General features: G+C 39.2%; 2 protein-coding genes across 2 annotated transcripts; one reads left to right on the top strand and one right to left on the bottom strand.

The window, feature by feature from the left end:
• The first annotated feature begins 5,046 nt into the window (after window positions 1-5,046).
• On the top strand, window positions 5,047-8,879 carry hnrnpa3 (heterogeneous nuclear ribonucleoprotein A3). Its single transcript, XM_070914106.1, has 11 exons — window positions 5,047-5,074; window positions 5,850-5,972; window positions 6,087-6,233; window positions 6,316-6,526; window positions 6,618-6,707; window positions 6,823-6,894; window positions 7,370-7,417; window positions 7,513-7,650; window positions 7,749-7,865; window positions 7,992-8,062; window positions 8,164-8,879. The coding sequence occupies exons 1-10, from the start codon at window positions 5,069-5,071 to the stop codon at window positions 8,045-8,047; spliced, it is 1,008 nt and encodes a 335-aa protein (XP_070770207.1). The 5' UTR covers window positions 5,047-5,068; the 3' UTR covers window positions 8,048-8,062; window positions 8,164-8,879.
• A 3,145-nt stretch (window positions 8,880-12,024) lies between these two features.
• Window positions 12,025-18,668, bottom strand: nfe2l2a (nfe2 like bZIP transcription factor 2a). The gene is made up of 5 exons (XM_070914154.1): window positions 18,523-18,668; window positions 15,292-15,558; window positions 14,950-15,042; window positions 14,677-14,844; window positions 12,025-13,656 (listed from the first exon to the last, which is right to left on the bottom strand). Exons 1-5 carry the CDS (start codon window positions 18,559-18,561, stop codon window positions 12,418-12,420), a joined length of 1,806 nt encoding a protein of 601 aa, XP_070770255.1. The 5' UTR covers window positions 18,562-18,668; the 3' UTR covers window positions 12,025-12,417.
• Window positions 18,669-24,344: the final 5,676 nt, after the last annotated feature.

The raw sequence follows: 24,344 nt of genomic DNA, 5'->3' as shown, positions 1-24,344 counted from the left end.
TATGAATTTGAAAAAAAGAGGCCCATCTTTTCATGGACCATGGTGCCATCTAGAGGTTGCTGAAAATGAAAGGAGAATCAGGCACAATATGGCCCTCATTTGAGAGGTTATATTGTGAATGTAGTTATCATTTGCTTTGTGTAAATTGCAAGGCTTTTGTTTGGGCTTATGTGGGTCCATTGTTCCCATGAAAAGGTCATTTTTATACTGGTCAGAGTGGATTAAGTGGATTTAGTGGAAAGGAAACCCTGCAGGCTTAGTAGGTCTTTTTTGTATGATCCTTGACGCTGGCACCTTGTGTAGAGCATTATGATATGGTGCCACCTACTGTTGGATCACTTCCTCTATAACTGAACCTGTGCTGATTAATTCTATTGATATGATCAAATTAAAGTGATACAAAGGTGAAAAGATATACAATTTGATAAGTGTGTGTGTGTGTGTGTGTGTGTTTCCATACTCTACTCACCCCTGCCCCCCTGACAAGAATAAAAGGGGGAAAGGTTGTATTCATGTCATCCCACACCTCACAGATGATTTGCAGCCACCGACTCCTCCCTCACAAAGATTTACTGTACATGAAATTTTTTGCTGACATGGTACTCCCCAGCCGCTGTGTCTCAGATATACGACTAACCATAATTTTGAGGTGTAAAATGGGTATAAAACCTGTATTAATTATTTAATCGTGGTTCTAAGTGCTGCCTTTTAGTCCACACCAGGATGTCGTCCCCCTCTATTTCAGGGGGTCGTTATATCACTCATTTGTCACAGAAAAAATTACAATCAAGACTGAGATTGTACAGTTATATGGTAAATCAGAGCAAACTGAGACTTTTTTATGGGTGTCATTAACTGTTACTTTGATCAATTTTTTACCCCATTTGATGCAAATGAACTTCTAATTGCATTTAAATCTCACTTCTCTATTGCTGGACCTATAGCTGAAGGCCTGCTGGCATACGTAGCAGTGTTAAATACCCAAAAGCACACAAAGGACAAAGCAGCCGCCACAAGTGCACAGAATAGAAATATCCCTGGCAGGTAGCAGTGTGTGGGACCTGTGATATAACTTTGTGTCAGGGGGCAGTTAGGTACAAAGACTGAGGGGTGTGATCAACAACCAAACAAACATGTTGTCCGGGGGTTGGGGCGTGGAGGTGTACACAGAGCATCCATCAAACTACATCTGTGAGAGGCTGATACTGTACTGTTTACTCTCACTACACTCACTACCTTCAGCTCAGCTCCTCCTTGCAAATCTCAGATGTAGACTTTCAATCATGAGATTATTTATCAAGCCTGCAGCATTTGTTCACTGTGGTCACAGGTCTGTTAGGGACATGATAATGGCCAAAATGTAACACAAAATAAAGTACAACTTCACCTACTGGCAAGTTACATACATATCTAATTATAGTGTTGTTTGCTGACCCTAATAAGCCAAATTGCACATGTGTTATTAATAAAGTTGCTCTCAATGCTTCAAGCGGAGATTCTCAAACTCATTTCAATCGGGTTAGGGTTAGGGTTAATCAGGCAATGACACATGTATACTTGCTCTTTTTAACCACGGAGAGGATTCAGATACAATGACAGTGGTGGAAGGTGTGTTCAGGTCTTTTACTTAAGTAAAAGTAGCAATATCACAATTAAAAAGTACTACATCCTGCATTAAAAAGGTTATTTAAGCAAAAGTACATCCGCAAAATATACTTAAAATATCAAAAGTATTCATAATGCAGGCAGAATGGCCCCTGTCAGTGTGACATTATCTATTATTTCATTATCATTACTGATACATTAATGTGTATTCAGCATTTTGTCAAGATAGAGCTAATTCTAACTAGTTTATATGCTGTAGAGTCGTTTAACTAATAGCAAGGCATTGCATTTTATAAGTATATAAAATGCATATAAATTGCATTTTATAAGCGTATGAAATGCAAAGGATCATATATTTTGCATGTAAAATATTAATGTATTAATATTAATTATTAAATGTACAGCAGCTATATATTTTGCTTTATGGCTGTTAAATAAATACTGTGGAGTGAATTTTCCCTTGCAACGCAGAGGAGTAGTAGAAGTATCAAATAAAATATGGAAGTACTCAAGTACAATACCTGAGCAAATGTACTGACATTAATTCAACAAATTCAAACTGCAGAGTGAAAAATGGAATACAATGCATCAATACGTCCGCTATTTTGCCAAAATCAGTGTTTGTTTAGCTTTTCATTCCAGCGGAACAGCAGGTGTGCAACAGTAAGTTCATGTCTGGAGCTAAAGTTAGTTTATAGACAGCAATAATTGTTCAAAAACAAGACAATACAAATAATCCCACTCACAAAGCTACAGTGTCATGGACATCAGAGACCTATCTGTTTCTAGTACAGAAATTAAACACAGAATCTGGTCTGGAGAGTTTTTATTGCATGACTACATAATTCATTAGTTGTTTGGATTATAACTCCTGCTTTTTCCAATACAGACATAGAAAAAAATCAAACTACCATGACATTTGGTTAATACCCTAACCTTCTGCTGTACTGTAACAAAAGTGGCTCACGCAGGCTTCAGATGCTACGTGCAACATTGGCCTTGCTGAACAGGCATCCACTGCAAATATACAGATAAAATATTGTCTTTTTATTGTCAGCAATGCCATCCCCAGCCTCAAATGGTCCAACAGGGTCCAATTTTCCAAGAGGAGAACATGGTTTTCACATGTTCACGCATGGCAGGACATAAGAAATGAATAAATAAAGCAATAAATATAGGATATTGGTATTATTGCTTTCAATGATGATCCCTAACTAAGGCCTACTGTATATGCTCTGAAGAAGAAATTATGTCACCAATTCCTCACTCTCGTTAGAAGATTAATAAATAATTGTCATTTAGCTGTGATTAACTCGTTCGTACATATTTAAATAAATAAATAAATAAAAATAAGAGGAACAGAGCAGGTATAGAGTAAATACAGTAGCTGCAGTGGAATAAAAGGAGCCGAACACAGACTGCCTCTTGTATCTGAACTATGGACTGATCATATATACTCATCATTAATAGTGTCAGAAAAACATTACCCTTTTTATTGGGGCTGTATTTTCCTCACACGCTACAGTAAAGTTAATGACAGACATTGTCTAAGCCATAAAACAGTCATATATTTGGAGATGCTGGTCAGCTTCAACAAGGCTCAGTAGCATCTGGCTCATAGATCATACTTGTCCAATCAAGTATCCTTGACAGAGAGATCTAACTTGAACTGAAAACACAGATGTATGTCATGTTTCCACAATCACAGATGAATATTACATGTTTTAATGCTATGAGGCCGTTTGGTCTGAGAAATTGCTGCTTAATCAGTAACATTATGCCAACATTATACAGAATGAATGCATAAATGAAAGTTAACGATCAGAGTGCCACTTGAGGTGATGCTGCTAACAGAGATAAACATAATAAATCCTTACAATACGATACAATAGCACGTCAGCAAATATGCAATTCTGTGAAGGTCATTTGACCTTAACAGTTGGTAGCGTTGTTAAGCAACTGCAGTGTCCTGTTGAGTGTCTTTCATTCAGCGCTGGTAAGGGTGGACTTGTAGTGACTTTGCGAATAAACAGTCTTTTGCAGAATCAACTTAACAGTGACTATAGGGCCTCTTATTGTAGTTCTATTTCTGGAAATAGCCTTACCGTGAACTCCCACAAATACAAACATAAGCCTACTGCTCTGAATATTGAAAGTAACTCCCTCTGTAACTGTTTTGTGATCAGCTGTATCAGTTACAAACACTGAGTCATTATGTTGTGGCAAGGAGTTGAGTTGCAGCAATCACACTGGAGAAATGCATTAAGAAACAGGAATATTATGGTTCAACTTATGCTTGTTATGGTGTACAGTGTACAGTGCATGCTGCTGCTGTGGAGATCCTACTGCATCCCCATCATACCGATATTGTGCATCTGCCCCAGGCTCACTGCATGTCAGTGTGTTTTGGTAATTTGATTAATGGCAGATTTGTGAGTGAGTTTGCACCAGTAGAGTGCAATATCAACTAAGGTGAGTCCCTCATTATTGGTTCATTTTCAGACCATGTCTGGTAGAGGGGCTCTGCATCAAAATGTAGTTTTAAGAGCTTTATTGCTTTTGTTTTTATTGTGTTTACATGTTGCACATACATGCATGCATATTCGTACAAACTTGAATGAATAAAAATTACCACAAACTAAGTATGATTTCTGAGCACAAAAACTGGTTGCACTAAACTTAATGTGAACTTTGAAGCACCAGTGTAGATACACATTGTGCAGAGGGTGGTAGGAGGGGAGTCCAGTAGTAACCCTAACTGGTCAATTAGGACATGTAGCAAGGGCGCTAGCCTTACTCAGTCACATATTCTACTAATTGGTACCATCCAAATAAATTATTTTAAACACATGCTTTTGTGTAAATAAAAGTTTGACCTAACTTTTAGGCTTTAGGCACTTTTGCTTTACGTATAGACATTTATATCTATACACATATACACCCAGAAAGTATGTACAGTATGTGCAATGTCATATACTGTTATATAATGTTGTGTTTTTATTTGTGCTTGACAATAAACCGTACAAAGATAATTTAGATTGAATCAGGCTAACAGCACTACAGTAGATCTCTTTTAAATTCAATGTCCCAGTCATCATGGACTGAGGTCTGCCCAAACAATTCAAGGGGTGGATGAGGATTTATTATTCCGTCAAGACCAAGACGTATCCCTCTTTAACCAGTAGATGGCGCAAATCATCTTCTTTTTTTTTCATTGCATGAAGTCAGTCAACAAAAAGGGATAAAGTGTTTAACATTCACACTTCACAGGAAATAATTCTTCATTTACATCCACTTTTGTATGATAATTTGTATACATGAACCACAGCAGCTAACATATGCTATAGTTTTATAATCCAGGATGGACGGGTATTGGCCACCAGGAGGACCGTGGCACAGCCAGACCGATGTCCTCGTCACGTGATCCGCTCAGCTCTGCTCTGCTCTTGTGGACATCTGCAAAATGGAGGTGAGGTGCTTGCAAACGTTGCAAATTTAATACGTTTTTTTGTTGTTGAAAAATTTAGTAAAACTGTGGTTACTCTTTAACATTTATGTAACATTTGTGAGGGAATGCACGGTGTTGTATTGTAATATGTGCCTTCTCTGTAGCTTCAACGTAGCTCAAGACTCAGCGCTGTTTACGGGAGCTAACGCTGCAGCGAAGCTAACAGTGGTCAAAATGAAAACAAGCTAACTTGAAGGTGTCACCTCCGGATAACTCTGTGCTGGGTTGCTGTTTCAATTGACTGTGAAATTAACATTGTTGTTTGATTGTCTTTAACCCATGTTACTCGTCATAGTAGATTAATGGGACTTAATAACGCAAGCTAACGCTAGCTGTAAACGCTGGCCTGAGCCTTTTATTATGGATTGTGGGCCTCGTTTTCTGCTGCGAAGACATATTTATTCATATATATATATATTTATCCAAGATATATAAATATAATTTAGCCATGGTATTATTTTGTCATTGCACTGGGTTTGATTATTTGACAGCCTAATTATATACGACAATGCAGTTTATTGTTAGCTCAGTCTGTCGGTAACATTATGGCCTGGTCATCGGGTGATTGAGATTTTTGTGTGTGCCAGCATTTCTTTTTCAGCTGCTGGAGCACAGTAACGTTATGTAACCATGCTGCATGTTTCTACTACTAGAGTCCTGTAACAGTATTTACAGCTGCCATTATATATGTGTGTGTGTGTGTGTGTGTGTTTGTGTTTTTGTTGTGCCTTTATAGGACCATGAAGCTAAAGAACCTGAGCAGCTCAGAAAGCTGTTTATTGGAGGTCTGAGCTTTGAAACTACGGAGGAGAGTTTACGGGCCCATTTTGAACAATGGGGGAGTCTCACGGACTGTGTGGTACGTATTTTTATTGTGATCTGTGTCAAAATGGACCTCACGTAATAATTATAAACATTAACGTATAAATATAAACGATCTGTTGTATATTGTGTGTCATTTTGCTGTTTCCAGGTGATGAGGGACCCCAACAGCAAGCGATCAAGAGGGTTTGGCTTTGTAACGTATTCCGCTGTTGGGGAAGTTGATGAGGCTATGAAAGCAAGGCCTCATAAAGTAGATGGCAGAGTTGTTGAACCCAAAAGAGCAGTGTCCAGAGAGGTAAACATATCCCAGACCAGAAGGCAGATTCTACAATAATATTGTTGTTTGGTCTGTGCTCATCAATACACTCTTGTTTCAGGACTCCAATAAACCAGGTGCCCACCTGACAGTGAAGAAGATCTTTGTTGGCGGCATCAAGGAGGACACTGAAGAGTACCACATTCGGGAGCATTTTGAGAAGTATGGAAAGATTGAATGCATTGACATCATGGAAGAACGCTCCACTGGGAAGAAGAGAGGATTCTGCTTTGTGTCCTTCGATGACCATGACACTGTAGACAAAATTGTTGGTATGTGGTTGTTTAGACTTCAGAGTTAACAAGGCTGTTAGTAAACATCAAGCAATGGTATGAAAGTGTATTGTTTATTTCCCCGTCACAGCCCAGAAATTCCACACAATCAACTTCCATAATTGTGAGGTCAGGAAAGCGCTCTCAAAACAGGAAATGAGTGCTATATCCACTAACAGGGGTAAGCACACCATCAAATGCAGAATTAAGTTATACTTGCTGACCATTGTTGTATATACTGTATGCACAGTTTTGTGCTATACACATCTCTAAAATGACACCTTTCCTCATATCAGGCAGGAGTGGAGGATCTGGAAACTTCATGGGGAGAGGTAGTAATTATGGAGGTGGTGGCAACTTTGGCCGAGGTGAGTAGTATTAACATACCAGATGAAAGTGCCTCTGTCCTTATCCACACTACTGCAGGTACATTTGATAGTAGTGCTCACGTGTCAAAAGAGTTTTACAGATCAAAGTTTCGCATCCCCACTGAAACGCCCAAAAAATGGTTAAATGGTTGTACCTCTTCTTCCTGAATTTTTTTTTTTTTTTTTTTAAATAACAACAACTAAATGGTGCATGGCCATAATCTTTTGGTAAAACCGGTTACTCAGCTTGGTCTTGGCAACAGACAGATTTATATCTCAGTGACAGAACATGTAGGTGATAGGCCTTACTGACATGCAAAATATGTGGCTACACAAAGTTTTCTTAGTGTGGACAACAGGCCAATCAGAGAGAACTTATTTTTCAGATGAACCTACATTAGTGTGGACAGGCTGCAAGAATAAACACATTTTCCACAGTTTTGATGCATAAGACATTTTACCCTTATTTTTTTAGGTGGTTACGGTGGAGGAAGAGGAGGCTATGGCGATGATTTTGACAATGGTGAACAAACATTTTTCTATTAAGAAGTGTGTAATGTAATTCCATTCCATAAGACAGGTTACGTTTTAAGCTTGCTTTGTTTTTCACTATTATAGGGCCTGGAGGAAATTATGGTGGAGGACCAGGTTACGGAGGAGGCCGGGGGGGCTATGGAGGTGGTGGTCCAGGGTATGGCAACCAGGGTGGTGGATTTGGTGGTAGCTGCGATGGAGGTTACGGGGGTAATGATGGAGGTAAGACTGTTGAAGTGCTAGGTGTAATCCATTGAAAACGTGCACTTCTAGACACTTGAAGTCAAGACTTGCCTTAAACTTGACACTCACATCTTCAGGATATGGAGGGGGTGGAAATTACAACGACTTTGGAAATTATGGTGGACAGCAGTCCAGCTATGGGCCCATGAAGGGAAACAACTTTGGTGGCAGAAACTCAGGTGGACCCTATGGCGGTGAGTTTACCCTCCAACTCCACATGTCGCGACCAGACTTCAAAATGACCCATCCAGTGATATAACATCATCATTTCTCCTGAGGAGTATCTAACATATTTGGCGATGACCAATCCTTAACTGCAGGTGGCTACAGCTCTGGCGGCGGCGGCGGAGGTGGCTACGGCTCACGGCGATATTAATTATTTCATGCTTTGGTAAGTTGCCTTCAGTTTCACACCACCCTCGTAGCACAGTACAGAGTGAGCCCATGAAAGTGCAGAATAACTATTTGTTCTATCCTGTATCCATTCAACAGGCTTCAGTTCTTAGCAGGAGAGGCGAGGAGATGAGCAAAGGAATTGTCAGGAAAGCTGCAGGTTACTTTGAGGCAGTCATCTGAAAGCATTAGAGGAACACACAAGTCAGACATTACTGCAGCTAAATCGGAGAAGTTTATGGAAGAAGGACTGTATACACAAGACATGAGTGCAGATGATACCCTTCCCTAATTGTGATAGATGTTTCCCGAAGCAACTTTTCCTTTTATGCGTCTGAAGTGTGTGTATTGTGCCTATGGTATCAGGGGTAAAGAGTAAATTGTTTTTTATCTAAAGTCAGTTATTAATATCTTTATTTTTCCTTTTTTTATATGAGTTAGTTTTCTGCTGGTTATTTAAACCTTTGTCTTTTAACCTGGTTTCTGTCAAATAGCATAGTTATCAGGCCATCAGATGAGCTAGAATTACTCACATTTTTCTTTCTGAAGTTATGATTGCTCAAGTGTCAAGTGTATTTTTGATTTTGTATGTGAAGCACAGTATGTAAATCCTTCGTAGTACCAGTGTCAACAAATTATAAGCCGTCTGGATTAGAATTAAGGGAATCCCTCTCTCCTCTTGTTCCCAGAAAACCAAATTCTAGATTGTTTGAATATTTTGATTAGTAGAAAAAGACCGAATAAAATTGTGTAGTAAAGTAACATGAAGTTCAGTGCGTCATTGGTACAGAAAAAGATTAAAGGAGTTATTAATATATCTGTTGCCTGCTTATTGTGACTGAAGTTTAGCCTGTCCAGAACTTTTAGAGTGTTAAAAATAGTGTATATATATATATATATATATATATATATATATATATATGTATATATATATATATACTGTGTTTACTTGTACCAGAGTCAATGACAAGGGAGTTTTGGGTAGTCCTAGGGCAAGGGCCCATACACCACCTATGCCAGTGTTGAGCGAGTAGGATTATAACAGCCACAAGCACCTGCAGTTGGGCCCTCAGCATCGCTAGTGTGGAAGATTGCAGATGACTGTCAGACAGGACGTCTTCAGCCCCAGCACAGTGGACCAGTCAGCATTTTGAGAGAGAAGGGAGAAGGCAGCATCGAGCACAACGCCCATGGAGGAAGCTTGCAGTGTCGTTCCTGGTAGTGAGCATCTATCTCTCTTTCAAGGCTAGCTAAACCCTCCTGCAGCTGGTGCTAGCGAAGAAAGACTAGTTCCTGGACACATTGGAGATCCTGTTGAGTCAGAGATACTGCAGTTTTTACCCGCAAATGCTAGATTTCAGACATTTAACAAGAAAAGGGAGTGAGTATTTCACAAAAGCTGACTTAAGAAGATGGAGCAGGTAAGAGTAACTGCTTTGCTTGATTTGCAGATGTGGAAAGGGGAATTCTCTTCTTGCTGAAAATCTATAAAGACCTGATAACATGGAAGGTTCTGGATGGGTAAGACTTTTTCAAAATATTATCCAAGGCTGCTCATATTGTAATCTAACAGTGCACATGGTTATTATACAAGGTGCAAGGGTTGTTTTAAGGTAAACCGAGCAGGATGACATCCAGTATTTCTCCACTTTGACCCAAAACAGCTTGTGACCTTCACACTGCTTGGTATACCTTGAAGGCACGATATGTTGTTTCCATGTTTTATTACCTTTTACTATCAGTCAGATAGTTCTGATAAAGCTGATAGTGATGAAACACTCTTAGGAAACAATAAATTATCATGCTATCATGCTTAGTTACACCAGTACAATCTAGTGCAATTCAATACAACAGTTCTGCTGTAAATTCTGCCTTCACGAAGTTTATAATCATTTTTTGTTTACATTTAAGTTTGATTATATGTTTATCACCGAGGTCACAGGTAAAGGTGGTGTTGTACTGGACTAAAATATATTGAGAGGTGTTTCCATGTCCTCCCCCATTTACAAACATGAGGGGGGCAGAATATTAGAAACACCTCAATATAATGCAGTTCAGTACAACATCACCCCTGAGAATGACCTTAATGCTAAAACTTAATTTCTTTAAACAATCAATTAGGCATCATAAAAGTAGACTTTACAGCAGAACAGTTGTTCATTAGATTATACATGTGTACCCAATAAAGTTGCCACTGAGTGTGTATGAATAAAGAAATGTATACAAATCAGAAGGACCTTGTCGGTCCTCCTCACCAATCTGTGTAAATAAGCAGAGCAATCTAAACATAATAGAAAAGATTTTTAGCTCTTAAGTAACTTTATCATTACCGCAAAGGCTGATTTATAGCGGTATAATGCAAACGGTATTTAATTTATAAAAAGGGATTGCAATCAGCACTTTGAGGCCAGTTTTAAAGCAAGGAGGTCAATTCTGCATAAATCACAAAACATTTTAAAAGATATATTTTACATGACAGGCTGTCAAATGAACATATGGAAAACATGGACGAACTGTATAAACAGGAGCGGTGATCACAAGTTGAAACTAACCTACAGGTATAAAGAATACAACGTACAGACTATTCACAAATACTAGTAATTGGCATGTTGCCCCAGAGGTGTAAGCATAGAGGACTTCAAAAACATGTTCATGAAGTGCTGACAATTTGTTTACCCCCCGAAGTTCAAAAAAGTTTGTCATGGGAAATTCTTTAAGGTTTCCCTAAAAAATGTGAACTCCAGACCTTCTGCTTGTAATTACTGTTCTTGAGGATGTAGCAATTGTAGTTATTTAACATGAGCAAGTTTAAAACATGCATTTCAATTACAAATCTTGATTATAAATACATTTACATTTTTAATATCTATGCATATCAAACATATATATTTAAATTAGGTGGGGATGTCCCTGTCAAACATGTCTCACGCACTATCGATGGTAGAACTATTACCTGCGACATACTTAGGTTTTATACATTTTAATTGCGTTTGAAAGAATTCATTCATGCACTTTTAGGATTCCACGCAGGTCAGGTCAGCTCAGTCTGAAAATGGAAAAACAATACCTGCTTACATGTTTCTCAGTGTTTCTCAATCAATTGAAGGATCGTGTTTCTACACAGGAATTACACAGAATAAAGCTGTGCTTGGGGGAGGGGGGGGGGGCACGCCAGCGTCAATGAACTATGGCTCTACAGTAAGATGTGTAAAATGTGAATTGTGAGTTGTGCTCTTAAATAAAAACATTTTTCATGACTTGAGTGTTTTATTTCTGAAAAGCACTTTATTCTGAGCCATAAGAGTTTATTGTGCAATACAACTGTTCTCAATGTCAAGGTTTCACTGTTTGATTTACTTGATTCACAGACGTCCTTGAGTCTGTTACCCTGTTCACCAGGTTAGTTTTCCACACACCCTCTGAAGTTTGCCATGAGAGCAGAAAATGGGCTTGGTGATCAAAGGTGGTGTTTGAGGGTGAAAGTGCACGTAGAGCAGATACTGATTGTGCAGGGCTTTACCTTTGAATATGCTTGCACCGGTGGACCATTGTGAAGTTGTCATGCATGGTTCACACTGAGCACACTCCTCTGTGGCTCAACAATTGTACTCTTTGTTGTGTAACATAATGAATGCAGTGGGTGTGATTTCTTTTGCGACAGGAGTTTCGCAGTATTAAAAGATTTAGGTTACTGTACAAACAAGCTTGCTCTAATAAAAGGCCGGCAGATTGTGAAAGTGGTTTAAGCCAGTCACTTTTGTTTTAGTACAATATTTCTTTTTTGCTGCTTTGTACGCGCTTTGGTAGCACCTTCAAGTCAAGAACTGACTTGAACATGTGGTAAGTTATGTAATCTATCCATAGAATATATACATCTGGCATCAATCTGTTGTTGGGGCCCCAACACGCCACACAATGTTCTGTTTTCAGAAAATAGGAGGCCGTATAGCTATATGAACAGTTTATTGAAAAGCACAGAAGTCAAGATTTTTACAAAAAGAACCTGGGCAGCAAATATAAAGGGACAGTTATATAAAATATAAGTAACAATGATTGAAGCAATCATTAGAATACAGAAATGATATGTACAATATATATATATATACACATACAGTAACAGTTTTATTAATCTCAAAAGCAAGTAATGTATATATTTACAAATAATATTGGCTAAAGAATCTGTGGGTATCGGGAGTAGAAAAGAAGTAAAATATCAAAAATATTACAACATTCAAGAGAAGTGAGCAAAAACTATACAATAGTTCTGCCGAGCTACAAGGCTTTAAAGCTGAGCAACTACAAAGTTATTGCATAGTAGTACTATGATAATGCAGTACCATACTACAAAGGAGATCAGCGTTTGTCTTCGCTCTTGATGAAAGTCTTTTTAATGCGAGGGACGAGGAAGATGCTGCCATCAGTCGACTGCTGAAGGGAGTAGTCGGATGGGGAGTAAGAATTCCCCTCCTCATCTCTCAACATGCTGAAGACCTCCAGGTACAAGCTGTTGAGTTGCTGCTTCATTTCCTTCATGTTTGTGATGTTCTGGCTCTTCTCACTCAGCAGACGCTCCTTCTCGTCCCTCAGCGAGTCCAGTTCGCCCTCCAGACCAACTATGTTCTCCATCTTGCGTTTGCGGCAGTTCTGGGCAGCTACCTTGTTCTTGCCGCGGCGGCGTATGTCTCGGACCAGGGCCAGCTGGGCCTCATTCAGTTGGTGCTTTGACATCATCTCGTTGAAATCATCGACAGGCAGATTGATAATCATGGCTACAGTGAAAGGGATTTTGAGGGCCTTGGCCCTCTGCTCGTCTCTGGAGAGACGCACTTCAGAGCGCTTCTTCCGCTTGTCTTTGGTGAAGGGAGCGCTGTTGTGGGCAATCTCCTCTGCAGGATCCGTCTTGTGTTTTTTGGGTTTCTTTTCCTGCTGCTGCGGCTGCCCTATTAGAACTGAAACTGCTGCTGACTGAAAATCATCAGGTTGGAAATTGATCGAGAACATCTCTGAGTAGTCAGATTCTGCACTTCCAGGGTTCTGGTCCATCTCCTCCATGTCTGAATCGCTGTAAAGGAAGGATCCATCTCCATATACAGACTTCCCAGGTGAACTAGCATTTGGACTTGTGTTTGAAGAGATTCCTGAATCTGAGTCTGGCAATTCTGCTGTCAGATTTTGTTTGCCTCTGTCAAATGCATCTCCAGGTGAGAGGCTATAAAGGTCCACTGGTGTGAAGGGAGGCTTATTTGGGATATCAGACATTGTGTTACTCTCATTTACTTCAAGGCCACCGCTCTCTTCCAGAATGGCGTTGGGATAGAATATATCACAGTAACTTTCTGCACTGAAGTTAGTATTTAACTGAGGAGCTTTCACTTTCATCTGGCTGAGATTGTCTGGTGGGGCCATACTGGGAACAGAGCCATCAAACGTATTCATGAACTCTGCAGGACAAACATTTACGTTGTTTGTTTCCCCATCTGTTAGGTTGGTCATGGGGTAAAAAGTGTAGTTTGGATTCTGTACTTCTGGGCTGTTTGGAAGAGGATATGTTGTGGTCTCCAGTGTGTCCTCCATTTGCATGCTCAGACATTGCTAGAAAAGAAAGAGAAAAATTATTAAATAAATGCAATAAACATATTGCAGTACCAGTTCCAAACTCTGCTTTGTTTTGTGTGAAATGAAAAGGTTTCAAAAGTTTAAATCCAATATGAGAGTGAATAAAAAATGGCAACATTTATTGTATGTGTATTGGATGCATGTGCTGTTGTTCCAACAATCTCTATAAAATGACGTCCACTTGACACACTTTCAAAGTGATATTATCCTCTTTACAAGACCTAAACATTGAAATCTGGGATAAATAAGATGAAATTGGTTTGCCTTATTCCATTTCAAACATAAAAAAGAAACGTGCTTAATCTGTTATCTGCCCTAAACAACAAGGTAACCTTCTGTCATTTCCAAGACTAACTAAATATCCAGTTGTAGCGCAGAAATCACCAACACCAATCTCCCAGCTTGCTGTTGCTGAGAAGTTAGCAGACAAAAGTTATCTTCAAACAGCAGCTTACAAGAACCAAATTATCTGTCTTATCAGCAGCTTCCCAGAGCAACTAATGCAGTGCTGCTTGATGGTAAGCTATATGGTTAGGGTTGTCCAGTCCACTCTGACACACAGTGACAGGTCAACAAATGGCACACTGCTCCACCCTTCAGCTAATGCAAATATGAGCTGCCTTGAAACAAAACTGATAAGGCAGTGACTGAAAATAGTGCACAAATATTCACATTGTTGCCAGTAAGTAAATGCTTTACAACTGCAACACCCTCTTTGAACAAGATATCTTGTTCTGCTATAAGAAGCTCATATAAACTGCATCACATCTTGAACACCCACCTCCCCAATTCTTTAAAAAGTCTCGACAATGAAACCTAATCCCAGTGGAATGAGCCGGGTGCACCTGTCTCACATATGAGATCCCATTCTCATAGAGCAAACAAAACAGTGTTTGTCCTCTAATGCCGCGCTCCTGCCGTTGATGCATTCTTTGGGTATTTGTTCCACAACGCAAAACTACGCGCCATTGAGGCAGTAGAATCCATGTATTATACCTGCAGCTCAGGGAGGGACAAAAGCTCCATCCAGGCCTGCTCCAAATCTGGGGACATCCTCTGTGGTGGTAGTGGACCTGGGGAGAGGGTGGCCGACAGCAGAGCTGGCAGCTCCGGGGACATCATGGGTGCTGAAACAGCAGCTGTGTCCAGGCAAACTGAGGTGCTCTGTCAGACAAACACAAGAATATGAGCGTTTTTATACAGCTAAAAGTAATGTCAAAGGCTGCAAGCTATGTTGACACATGTGTGGTAATAATTGAATGTTCTTACCTCAGTTTCCTCTACAGGAAATGTCTCTGCCAGTAGCTGCAAACATTCATCAAATGACATGGCATCACCAGTCTCTTCTGTGAAGCTGACATTCTGCAAGACAGGTTAAAATACACACGATTAAATTTACCACCTAGCAAAAACAGCACATGGTTTCCAGAGCTTAGGTCTCTGTAGAGAAGTTTCTAGAGCAAAATACACAGATGCAAAACTACAGACCCACCTGTGTTTCTGTAATTACACAGGATGAGGTGGTTACCTAGCTACGACATAGCTGCAGCCTATCAAATGAGTGGGAGTGGTCTACCTCTGACATGAGTAATGATGGCCATGTGCATGTACCTGTGTAACCTCCAGAGGTGTGACAGCCGACTGCAGTGGGGCGCTGGTCGGGGGGCGGGGTATGTACTCTCCTGTTTCCTCATCGAGCTGTAGCTGTGCCAGCAGGGCCTTCTCCTGCTCCCGGACCAGATGCTGCCTCTTCTCTTCTTCCAGCTCCCGCTGCCTCTGCAGCTCATGTTCTTTCTGACGGTGGTTGTAGTCAAACACCTCACGCCTGGCGCCGAGATCAATGTCCTGCTTCCACAGTATGTCAATCAGGTTCATGTCCTGGAAAGAGAGGCGCAGATCAGTTTAGAGAGTTGCGAGCCGTAGCCATGCTTTCCTGCAGTGAGAGTGCGAGCAGCATTGGAGCCAGGATGAGTGTCCCTGCTGTGAAGCGTGGCTGCTGCACCCGCCACACCCTGTCCCTCAGTGTCTGCTCACTGACAACAACACTGGCACTAATGTCAAGGGGGAGAAGCCGCATGAATAATGGATGTACTTCTCTCTTTCCCCTGTTGCAACCACACACCAGCAGAAGACAAGTATCCTCACTTGATCATCTTTCCAAGGGAAGTGATCATTACCCATCCAATTACATTGAGGTGTGAATTCATTTGTCACGTTCAGACTCACAAATAGGGCACACTCAAGTTTTTGCATACGTGACTTCATGTTACAGTTTAGTTCTCGAAATGAAGTAAAACCCAAATATTTGATCATATTTCATAGCATTTATAAAATCAGGAAGTTAAAGGTACAGTATGTCTGTAGTTGGTTTAAAAAAATATGGTACTACGGTGCTTAGATGTGAGTTTTTTTTCAAATGACATAACAGTAATATTCCTAAAAGGTTGGTATAACATAACATACTTATACTCCCATATTTAGTATTTACACATTACGTTGAGTGCTGCCGACACAGCATACTAACAACTGTGAGGATATTTTAATACTGTTTCCTGTAGATTTCCACTCACGGGCTGAATGTTATTTGCCTTTTCAAACAAGAATGTCTAAAGATAAACTGTGCTGCTCCCCTCCTCTGGTCTTTTACCAGAACTCTTTTAGAGAAGGAAACCATGTCGCAAGGCCCAGGGATGTTGCATAAACCCAAGATACTGGGTTCACAAGAAAATGTCTGGGCATGTGACTTGTTTGTTCCCCTGATTTGCGTGTAAACACAACTTATGGGTTAGGCTTCAAAATGCTTGCAGTCAGTCATATGGCCAGAACAGACATAGACAGGAGGAAGCCAAGAGGGAGCTGAAGGGAAATAAAGCACAAAGCAGAAGAATTCACAATAAAGAAGATGTGAAACTGAGAAAATATTGTGTAATGACGTTGTCTACTTTGTTTTATTTGACTTAAGGAAATGGGGTGTGTGATAGACCTTCATAAAGTAATAATAATAATAATAATAATAATAATAATAACAATAATAATAATAATAGCAAACACGCACCTGTACATATTTTAAGACATTGTTGACAGTCTTTCTGACTACAACTCTGGCACTGCAAAATAACAACCCACTAACCCTCTTTGCCTCAGTGTTGCATCAGAAGCATGACCGCAGAAGGATTACACATTACTAAGGCTGCCTACTATAAGTCATACTCTCCGACTGAGAGGTGAGCGCACAACCGGGAATTATGGCTTCTGCAGGAACGAGGAAGTGCCCTAAAATATCCAAGTGGGATGCCTGAACACACATTTTGAGGTCATCCATGTTTTCCAAACTAAAAAACCCACACCATTGTCTGTTGGTCACACCTTATAAACTCATCAGACAAGTCATACGAGTCCCTTAAAAAATAATCCCATGTCTAACACAGTTCTGTCGCCTGAGCAGCAGGGAAAGTTCAGTCAGCCCTTTTACTGTCACTGATTAATTGTGCTGTTATATAATGTCACAGAACCAACAAATCATAGCACATATTCAGTTTTAATGCCAAATTGATTGTGTAAATGCGTTGGTGGTAAGATCAAGTTATCAGTGTAGTATCAGTAACATGGCTGTCACAAGACCTGGGACTGGCACCAGAACAAGGAAACTGGCTCATAAAAAGACCCAGACCTGTCTGCCACACAATACACAGCTTCACAGCTATCCAAGCCAAACAATGTGCCTTCAGTTTAAAACAGAGACAAAATATGCAGCACAGACACACGTCTCCCAATTACCAGAAAACACTTGCTAAACACCAACAGACATATTTTGACAACAAGCCAAAGTAATAGCTAATGGTTCCTCTGGCTACCAAACTGGGGGATAGAGGAGTGACATAAAGTGTGTGTGCTTTATAAGTATGGGTTGTTCATTTACCTCTCTTCAGCCAAACACAAGGGCCTCAAAGGGGACCTGACTCCAGTGGTTTATTACACTTTCTTTCATCACATTTCAGTGGACATCCACCCTTGACCAAGGATGATGAAACACACATGTTCCAAAACAGCCCTTTAGACCCTCATCAGTCAACTGTGTACTTCCACTGACCCTGACTCATGGCATGTTTATCCAAACACTAAAGATGTACAGCCATATCACATGAATGATACTCCAAGTTCACCATATAATTCAATGTGTAGGAACATAACTGGGAAAACAAGTCTAGAGTTTATGAGGTTCTTTAACATGTCAGAACACACTGAAAACAGCAAAGACAGGGGCAACAGTATAGCCTTTAAAGAAGTCATCCACAATGAGCGTGTCTCTTATCAGATATGGTATCACATGCTTGGAGGGGGCGGGGGAGGGAGGAGGGAGACGGTTACGGGAAAAAAGCCCGTGAGAGTCTTGGTTGTCTGTTTACCAAACTTGTCAGGATGAAGGGAATAATGTCATTTTAGTCAAAGTAACAGCTCGAACACTAAGATATCGGCCGGGGATTTTAATACGATTCGTTTTATTTTATTTCCTGTCGAGGTAAAACGTCACAAGTGAATGACTTGCAGAACTGAAAGCGGTACAGAGGGCAGCCTTAATATCTCAGCCAGGCTCACGGTGTATTATGTGTCGTCTATTCCACATTGGAGCTGTCATTCCCACATTATAATCTCTTAACTGCGCCATGACCAGCTTGTCACCATATATTGATTACTTATTTTTGTATAACAGACATTAAAAAGTTCACCTGAACTTTAAACACGCCCCTGTCTGCCTATCATATCGTATAAAAAGGCAGTTAACAGTCAATGTCAGCCGGTTTGTCTCATCTTGTGATCACTTTTTAGAAATACTCTATTTACCTGTTGACTGGAATGCATCACCTCCGTTTCCATCATCATGGAGATCTGTCTCGCCGTAAAGAAACGCCTTCTGATTGATCAATTGTGTGTGTTATTCCTCAAAATTGGCAGATTAAAAATGGCGAGCGGTCCGAAGGCGGTAGAGTCCGTCGTAGCAGCTGAGCTGTGGGAAACATTGCTTCCTTTAAATCTAATGAACATTACGGAAATGCTGGCCCTGCCTACCGAGCTGCGGCGCCGGGATCGTCCCCCTCACGTCGGCCTATGAGGCGTGTGCGTGCATGCGTGTGAGCAGCGAGGAAACATCCGGTCAATATTACACAACGTAATCGTGTGCGTTTGAAAGTTGTAATAATCTATTAAAATGACCGTACACGCTGTTGTAAATAAATAATAATAATACATTGATCATTGAACAAACAAACATTGGTTGTCACTCTGTCTGAAAACCATTTAAGAGACTAAAAGATAAGACCCCAATCTTGCAGAGCATACATTTTAAATGTATGGCTTCTTATAAGCCAGTTGATGCCATATTATAAAACCAAAAGAAACACGTTACTGTTTCTATTTCAACTCCGTCATCAGAAGAGTTTTGATTGGTGCATAGCGCCCCCTGCTGGTTACCGTGCCCGGTGTGGAGCTGGAGGCCCTGGGGCCCTAATGTCCCGTGGACAGAGGTGGAGGGAGTATTCAGGTCTTTTACTTACTACTAAGTACTACTACCCCTCAGTAAAACACTAATACAAGTAATGGTCCTACATTGAAAATGTTACTTAAGTATGTTAAAAAGTGTGGAAGTATGTTAAAAAAGTATGTCAATATGTAAAGTATAATCAGAAAATATACTTAAAGTATTAAAAATGAAAGTACTCAATCCAGAAAAATAGCCCCTGTGACGATTATGCTAATATATATAATATTATTACTCATACATTAATGTAAAAGCAGGATTTTACATTTGATTTGTAGTTGGTTGAGGTGGAGCTATTTTATATAGGGCTACAACAATAATAATTAATCTTCTGATTATTTTTTTCCATTAATCAATTGATTGTTTGGTTTGTAAAAATTCAGAAAATATTGATAAATGCCCATCACACGACCCCAGAGCAACCATGAAATGTTTTTGCATGAAAAATGACTCAAAATAGTTGTCAATTAATTTTTCTGTCAATCAACTAATTGATTAATTGACTAATCATTTCAGCTGTACTTGAATATACTGTCGGGTAGTTTAATTTACAACAAGACATCTTATTATATAAGCTATTTGTTTGCAAAAATCATAATTTGTAAAGTAATTAGTAACTAAAACTGTCAAATAATTGTAATGAAGTAAAAAGTACAATATGAGATGTAGTGGAGTAGAAGTAGAAAGTAGTATGAAAAGAGAAGACTCAAGTAAAGTACAAGAAGCTCAAATTTGTACTTAAGTTGTACTTAGTTATAGTCCACCACTGCCCCTGGAAACACTGAAGACCTCCACTGACAACTGAGAGATCATCACAAAGCTGTGAGGAGACAAATGGGCTTCGATCAGTGGAGGAAGAAGCATTTAGATCATTTATTTAAGAAAACTAGTAGCACTCAATTACAAAGTAAAGTAAAAGTACAAAAGTATTAGGAACAAAATGTAGTTAAGGTATCTTTGGTGAAAGTAATCATTATGCATAGTGGTCCCTGTCAGTGCGGATTATTATATTTTTTGATCATTATTATTGATGCATTGACATGTAAGCATGTACTTTTATGTTGTAGCTGGTCAAGGCGGAGCTCATTTTAACTGCTTCTTATTACTTTTTTGGTAGTTTAATCTATAAAGATGCATGATGTTTTATTTTCTGATCATATGTTTTAGATGTGAAACCTAGATCTGAGAAGTAACTAATAACTTTAGCTGTTAAATAAATGTTCCCTTTTGAAGTGCAGTCGAGTAGAAGTATAAAGCAGCATACAATGGAAATACTCAAGTAAAGAACTACATACCAGTACAGTATGTGAGTAAATGTAATGACCTACCACCACTGGCTTTGATACAAGCTTATGTTAATTGGCTTATATTGACATAGTGACGATAATGAACTGTTATAACGCTATATATTAAAGAACAGCCTACAAGAGACTTAACCAAATAAACAACATAAACATACATGCTACAGCATACATAATAAAGAGTAGCGTAACATAAAGTGATTATAAACTTACTACCGAGTAGGGTGTACAACAGTGGTGGAAAGTAACTTTTTACATTTACATTTTGCTCAAGTACTTTACTTAAGTGTAGTGTTGAGGTACTTGTACTATCCTTGTACATTTCCATTTGATGCTACTTATACTTCTACTACATTTCATATGGAAATATTCTCCTTTTTCCCCACTAGCCTACATTTATGTGACAGCTGTAGTTACTATACTTCAGATTAAGATTTTACATACAAATCACGTGATAAGTCTATAAAGTACGTTGCAATTTTATAGATTAAACTAAACTGTGGTATTACTATTTTAGTAGTGTCTGAATACTTCTTCTACCACTGCTACAGATTAAACAACCCAACAATAAATGACTCCACTACTATAACAATATAGACTGAAAGAAGGCATTCTCCACAATGAGTACTTTTACTTTTGATGATTTAAGTATATTGGTCATACTTTTGTACTTTCACTAAAGTAACATTTGGACTGCAGCGTATTTTTGCATTGTTGTATTTACTTCTCTCATTACTGGTGCACAGACGTGCAAGTATTTTGTACCCTCAAAAAAAAAAAAATACTGACTGTCTTCCAATCGAAGGCTACTACTCTTTAAGAAAGTTGTTAAGGCTTTTAAACTCATCAAAGTTAATTATATTTGAACCATTCTGACACCTCAGCGTAAGTCAGAAGTCGGATCGAGATCTAATTAAGTGACTTTTGAAATGCGTCAGGGTAATAATAAGACAGACTTAGTCCTGGCTGTAGCACCTATCTGTGAAGAACCTCACACTAGAGTGCAGCTCACTGTGCCACTGCGTGAAATTACACTAAAAAAGCCTGTTTTTTTTTTCTCCCCCTCGTGCGCGCTCATGAACACGCGTTCACGTTTGGCAGCTCCACGTCGACATTCTTCCAGCTGCATATAGTGAACTGCACAGGACTGGGGGAAGAAAAGGTAAAAGCGGCGGCAGCCACCTTTCGATCAGAGCGCTGCAAGTCCGCAGACGGACACCAACCGCAGTGAAAACAGGCGTTTGCACTACGAATCCAGCCATGGCCTGCAATGTCCTGAGATCGCTTTCTGCTTTTGCATTTTATGATCTAGACTGCTTGCCCCTCGTGTTGGATTGCAGCTGGTCCCTTTACCTACATCAGGTACAGTATGACTTGCATAACTTACTTTAGAATATTACTTCTTTTGTAAATCGTTGTCAAGATAATGATTGAGCCGTGACACTATTTGTTTTGTTATTATTTTGCACTTCTAAAGTTGCTGTCACTTCATTGCTGTTGAAGAGGCAAGTGCCCTAACTACCTTCAAACTGACAGAACTTAATACCCCTGGAGCTCAGCTGGCCTTCTGCTATCATATCTACCTACATTGTGTAGTGAATAGCTCATTATTAAGGACGTGTTCAATTCAGAAAGTTGTTAAAGCTCAACAGGTAGAATCAATGACACACCAGCACAGGAGAGAACTAATCCTAATGAAGTTAAAGATATCACCAAAACTGGAAACTTCATACAGCTAACATAGAGACTGGTCAATGTTAACTTTGCAAACAGATGGTCAAGCTTTAAGAGGTGAGAAAGTACATTTTAGGGTCATTTTTGGTGTGGTGTGTTACAGGATAAACTATTTCACATGCCCAAATGATATTTATCCATTTAACAATTTCTGTAGAGAGCTGACAATGTGTAAAAAGACTCCATCTGGCCTGTTTTACCTGTGTGACTCTAGGGAGGTCCCACCACACAGCAAGCCTTTCTGTAGGCCCAGTCCTTGAAGCACTCAAGTCTTAGCTACTTCTTGATTTCTAGTCTTTTCTCTCTTGTAGTTAGTTGTTTTGCATTGAAGTCTGTACGGTGGAAAATGAGATAATCAATGTGGATGTCCTGTTTTCCTTGCTTTTTGTGCTTTACAACAGGTTAAAGGAGCACCCAGCCATGAGGAGGATAAGGCTCTGCACAAGGACAAACCTATGAGGTGGCACTGTGGCTTTCCAAATAAAGTTCTGTGATACACTTAGACTCTTAATTGCTCGCAGTCAGTGCATTACAGAACTTTGTTTTGGGAGTTAATACTTGTGGGAAATAAATCCTCAAACATCTGGATTTTTACGTTTACAGCATGATGCAATATTCCTGTTGACAAAAGACTGTTTTCTCAAATAAAATCTCTCTCTGTTTTAAGTGTTTTTCACAGACTCTGTCTTTTTTTGAGAATTTAACCAACATTCATTTGTATTATAAAGTAGCAATACTGTTGCTACATTTACATTCTGCAACTTTGTGTTAAATCATTATTTAAAGAGCACTGTTGTGTGCCATATGGAAACAGTAGTCACGCTGGTCAGATGACTGAGTGGAGGTGAGGCAGAGAGGTAAACAGTGAAGTCACATTTTTTCAGGTTACTCTCAATCTTTTAAAACCATGACACAAACCTTACACATGAGGAAGTTTGACACTATGATGATGCTGCTTTAATAAGTGCAAATAGTTATTTAAATGTTGCAGACAATGCAATTAAAAACTATAGCTTTATCATCTCATGTTTAAGTTGCCAGTTTTACTCGAATAAACAATATATAGGAGTAAACAACTAGCAAAAATAAAAATCTGATATCTAACTCACAAGTTTGATTAATTGTGTTTTTCGACTTTTGGTTCACTTCCTTGCATTATTCTGAGCCAAGATGGTGTTGATTTCCATTGCCCAATTTTGCCCATGCATTACTTTTTATTATTTATTATCGTTTTTTGCACGACTTCCTGTCCTCGTGAATATTTCAAGTAGCCTAGTAATAGTAGAAGAACTGAACTCATTTTGTTATCTCGCAACAGCTATGCAAATTGCCTGTAAATTCCACTCTCAACAGTCAATGGAGCATAACGCAACCAGTCGTATATTGCAGGGCATGCTGGGAAATACGTAAAATGGTGCATTCAGGTGCTACTCGTTAGCTCCTATTTCAGACACATGTCAGTTGTGTAACTAATTCTCTGGTTTTAAAAGTTAAACAAAGAAAGAGAATAAAATCTTACAATAATAACACTTTTATTATGAAGCCTACAATGATTACAGTAAGCAAATTCCTCATATTTGCCCTGACCTAAAACCATGCACACCAAACAAATACCTAAACTTAAGTATATTTGACCTAGGGTTGCAACTTTGTTTTATTTATGGATACATCTAACGATAATTTTCTTGGGTCCTAAGGTGCTATATTCCTGTTGCTTGTTTTGTTCGACCTACAGTCCATAAATCCAAACATATACAGTTTACCATGTTGTAAGACAAAGAAAAGTAGCAAATTCTCACATTTAAGAAGCTAAAACCAGCATGTTTGGCATTTCTAATGGTAAAATTACTTAAATGATTATCCGATTACTAATGCAATAGTTGCAGATAAATTTTCTGTTGATCTCCTAATCGATTAATTGCCTCATTGTTACACCTCTAATCTGAACCAATGCCAAATAACCATTGACCATACCACAAAGTAACCGTCTATAAGATTTATCATATTGTATTATCTTACAATTATGTTTCAGTGTCTTATTATGGTCTCTCTCAAACTCCCAAACGTGGCAAGAGGCATTTTTCCCAGTTGCT

The sequence above is a fragment of the Enoplosus armatus genome, chromosome 11, assembly GCF_043641665.1.
Source record: "Enoplosus armatus isolate fEnoArm2 chromosome 11, fEnoArm2.hap1, whole genome shotgun sequence".
In the NCBI taxonomy this organism is placed as follows: Eukaryota; Metazoa; Chordata; class Actinopteri; order Centrarchiformes; family Enoplosidae; genus Enoplosus; species Enoplosus armatus.
Note: the sequence above shows the minus strand (reverse complement) of the source record. Positions and strands in the feature narration are given on the sequence as shown.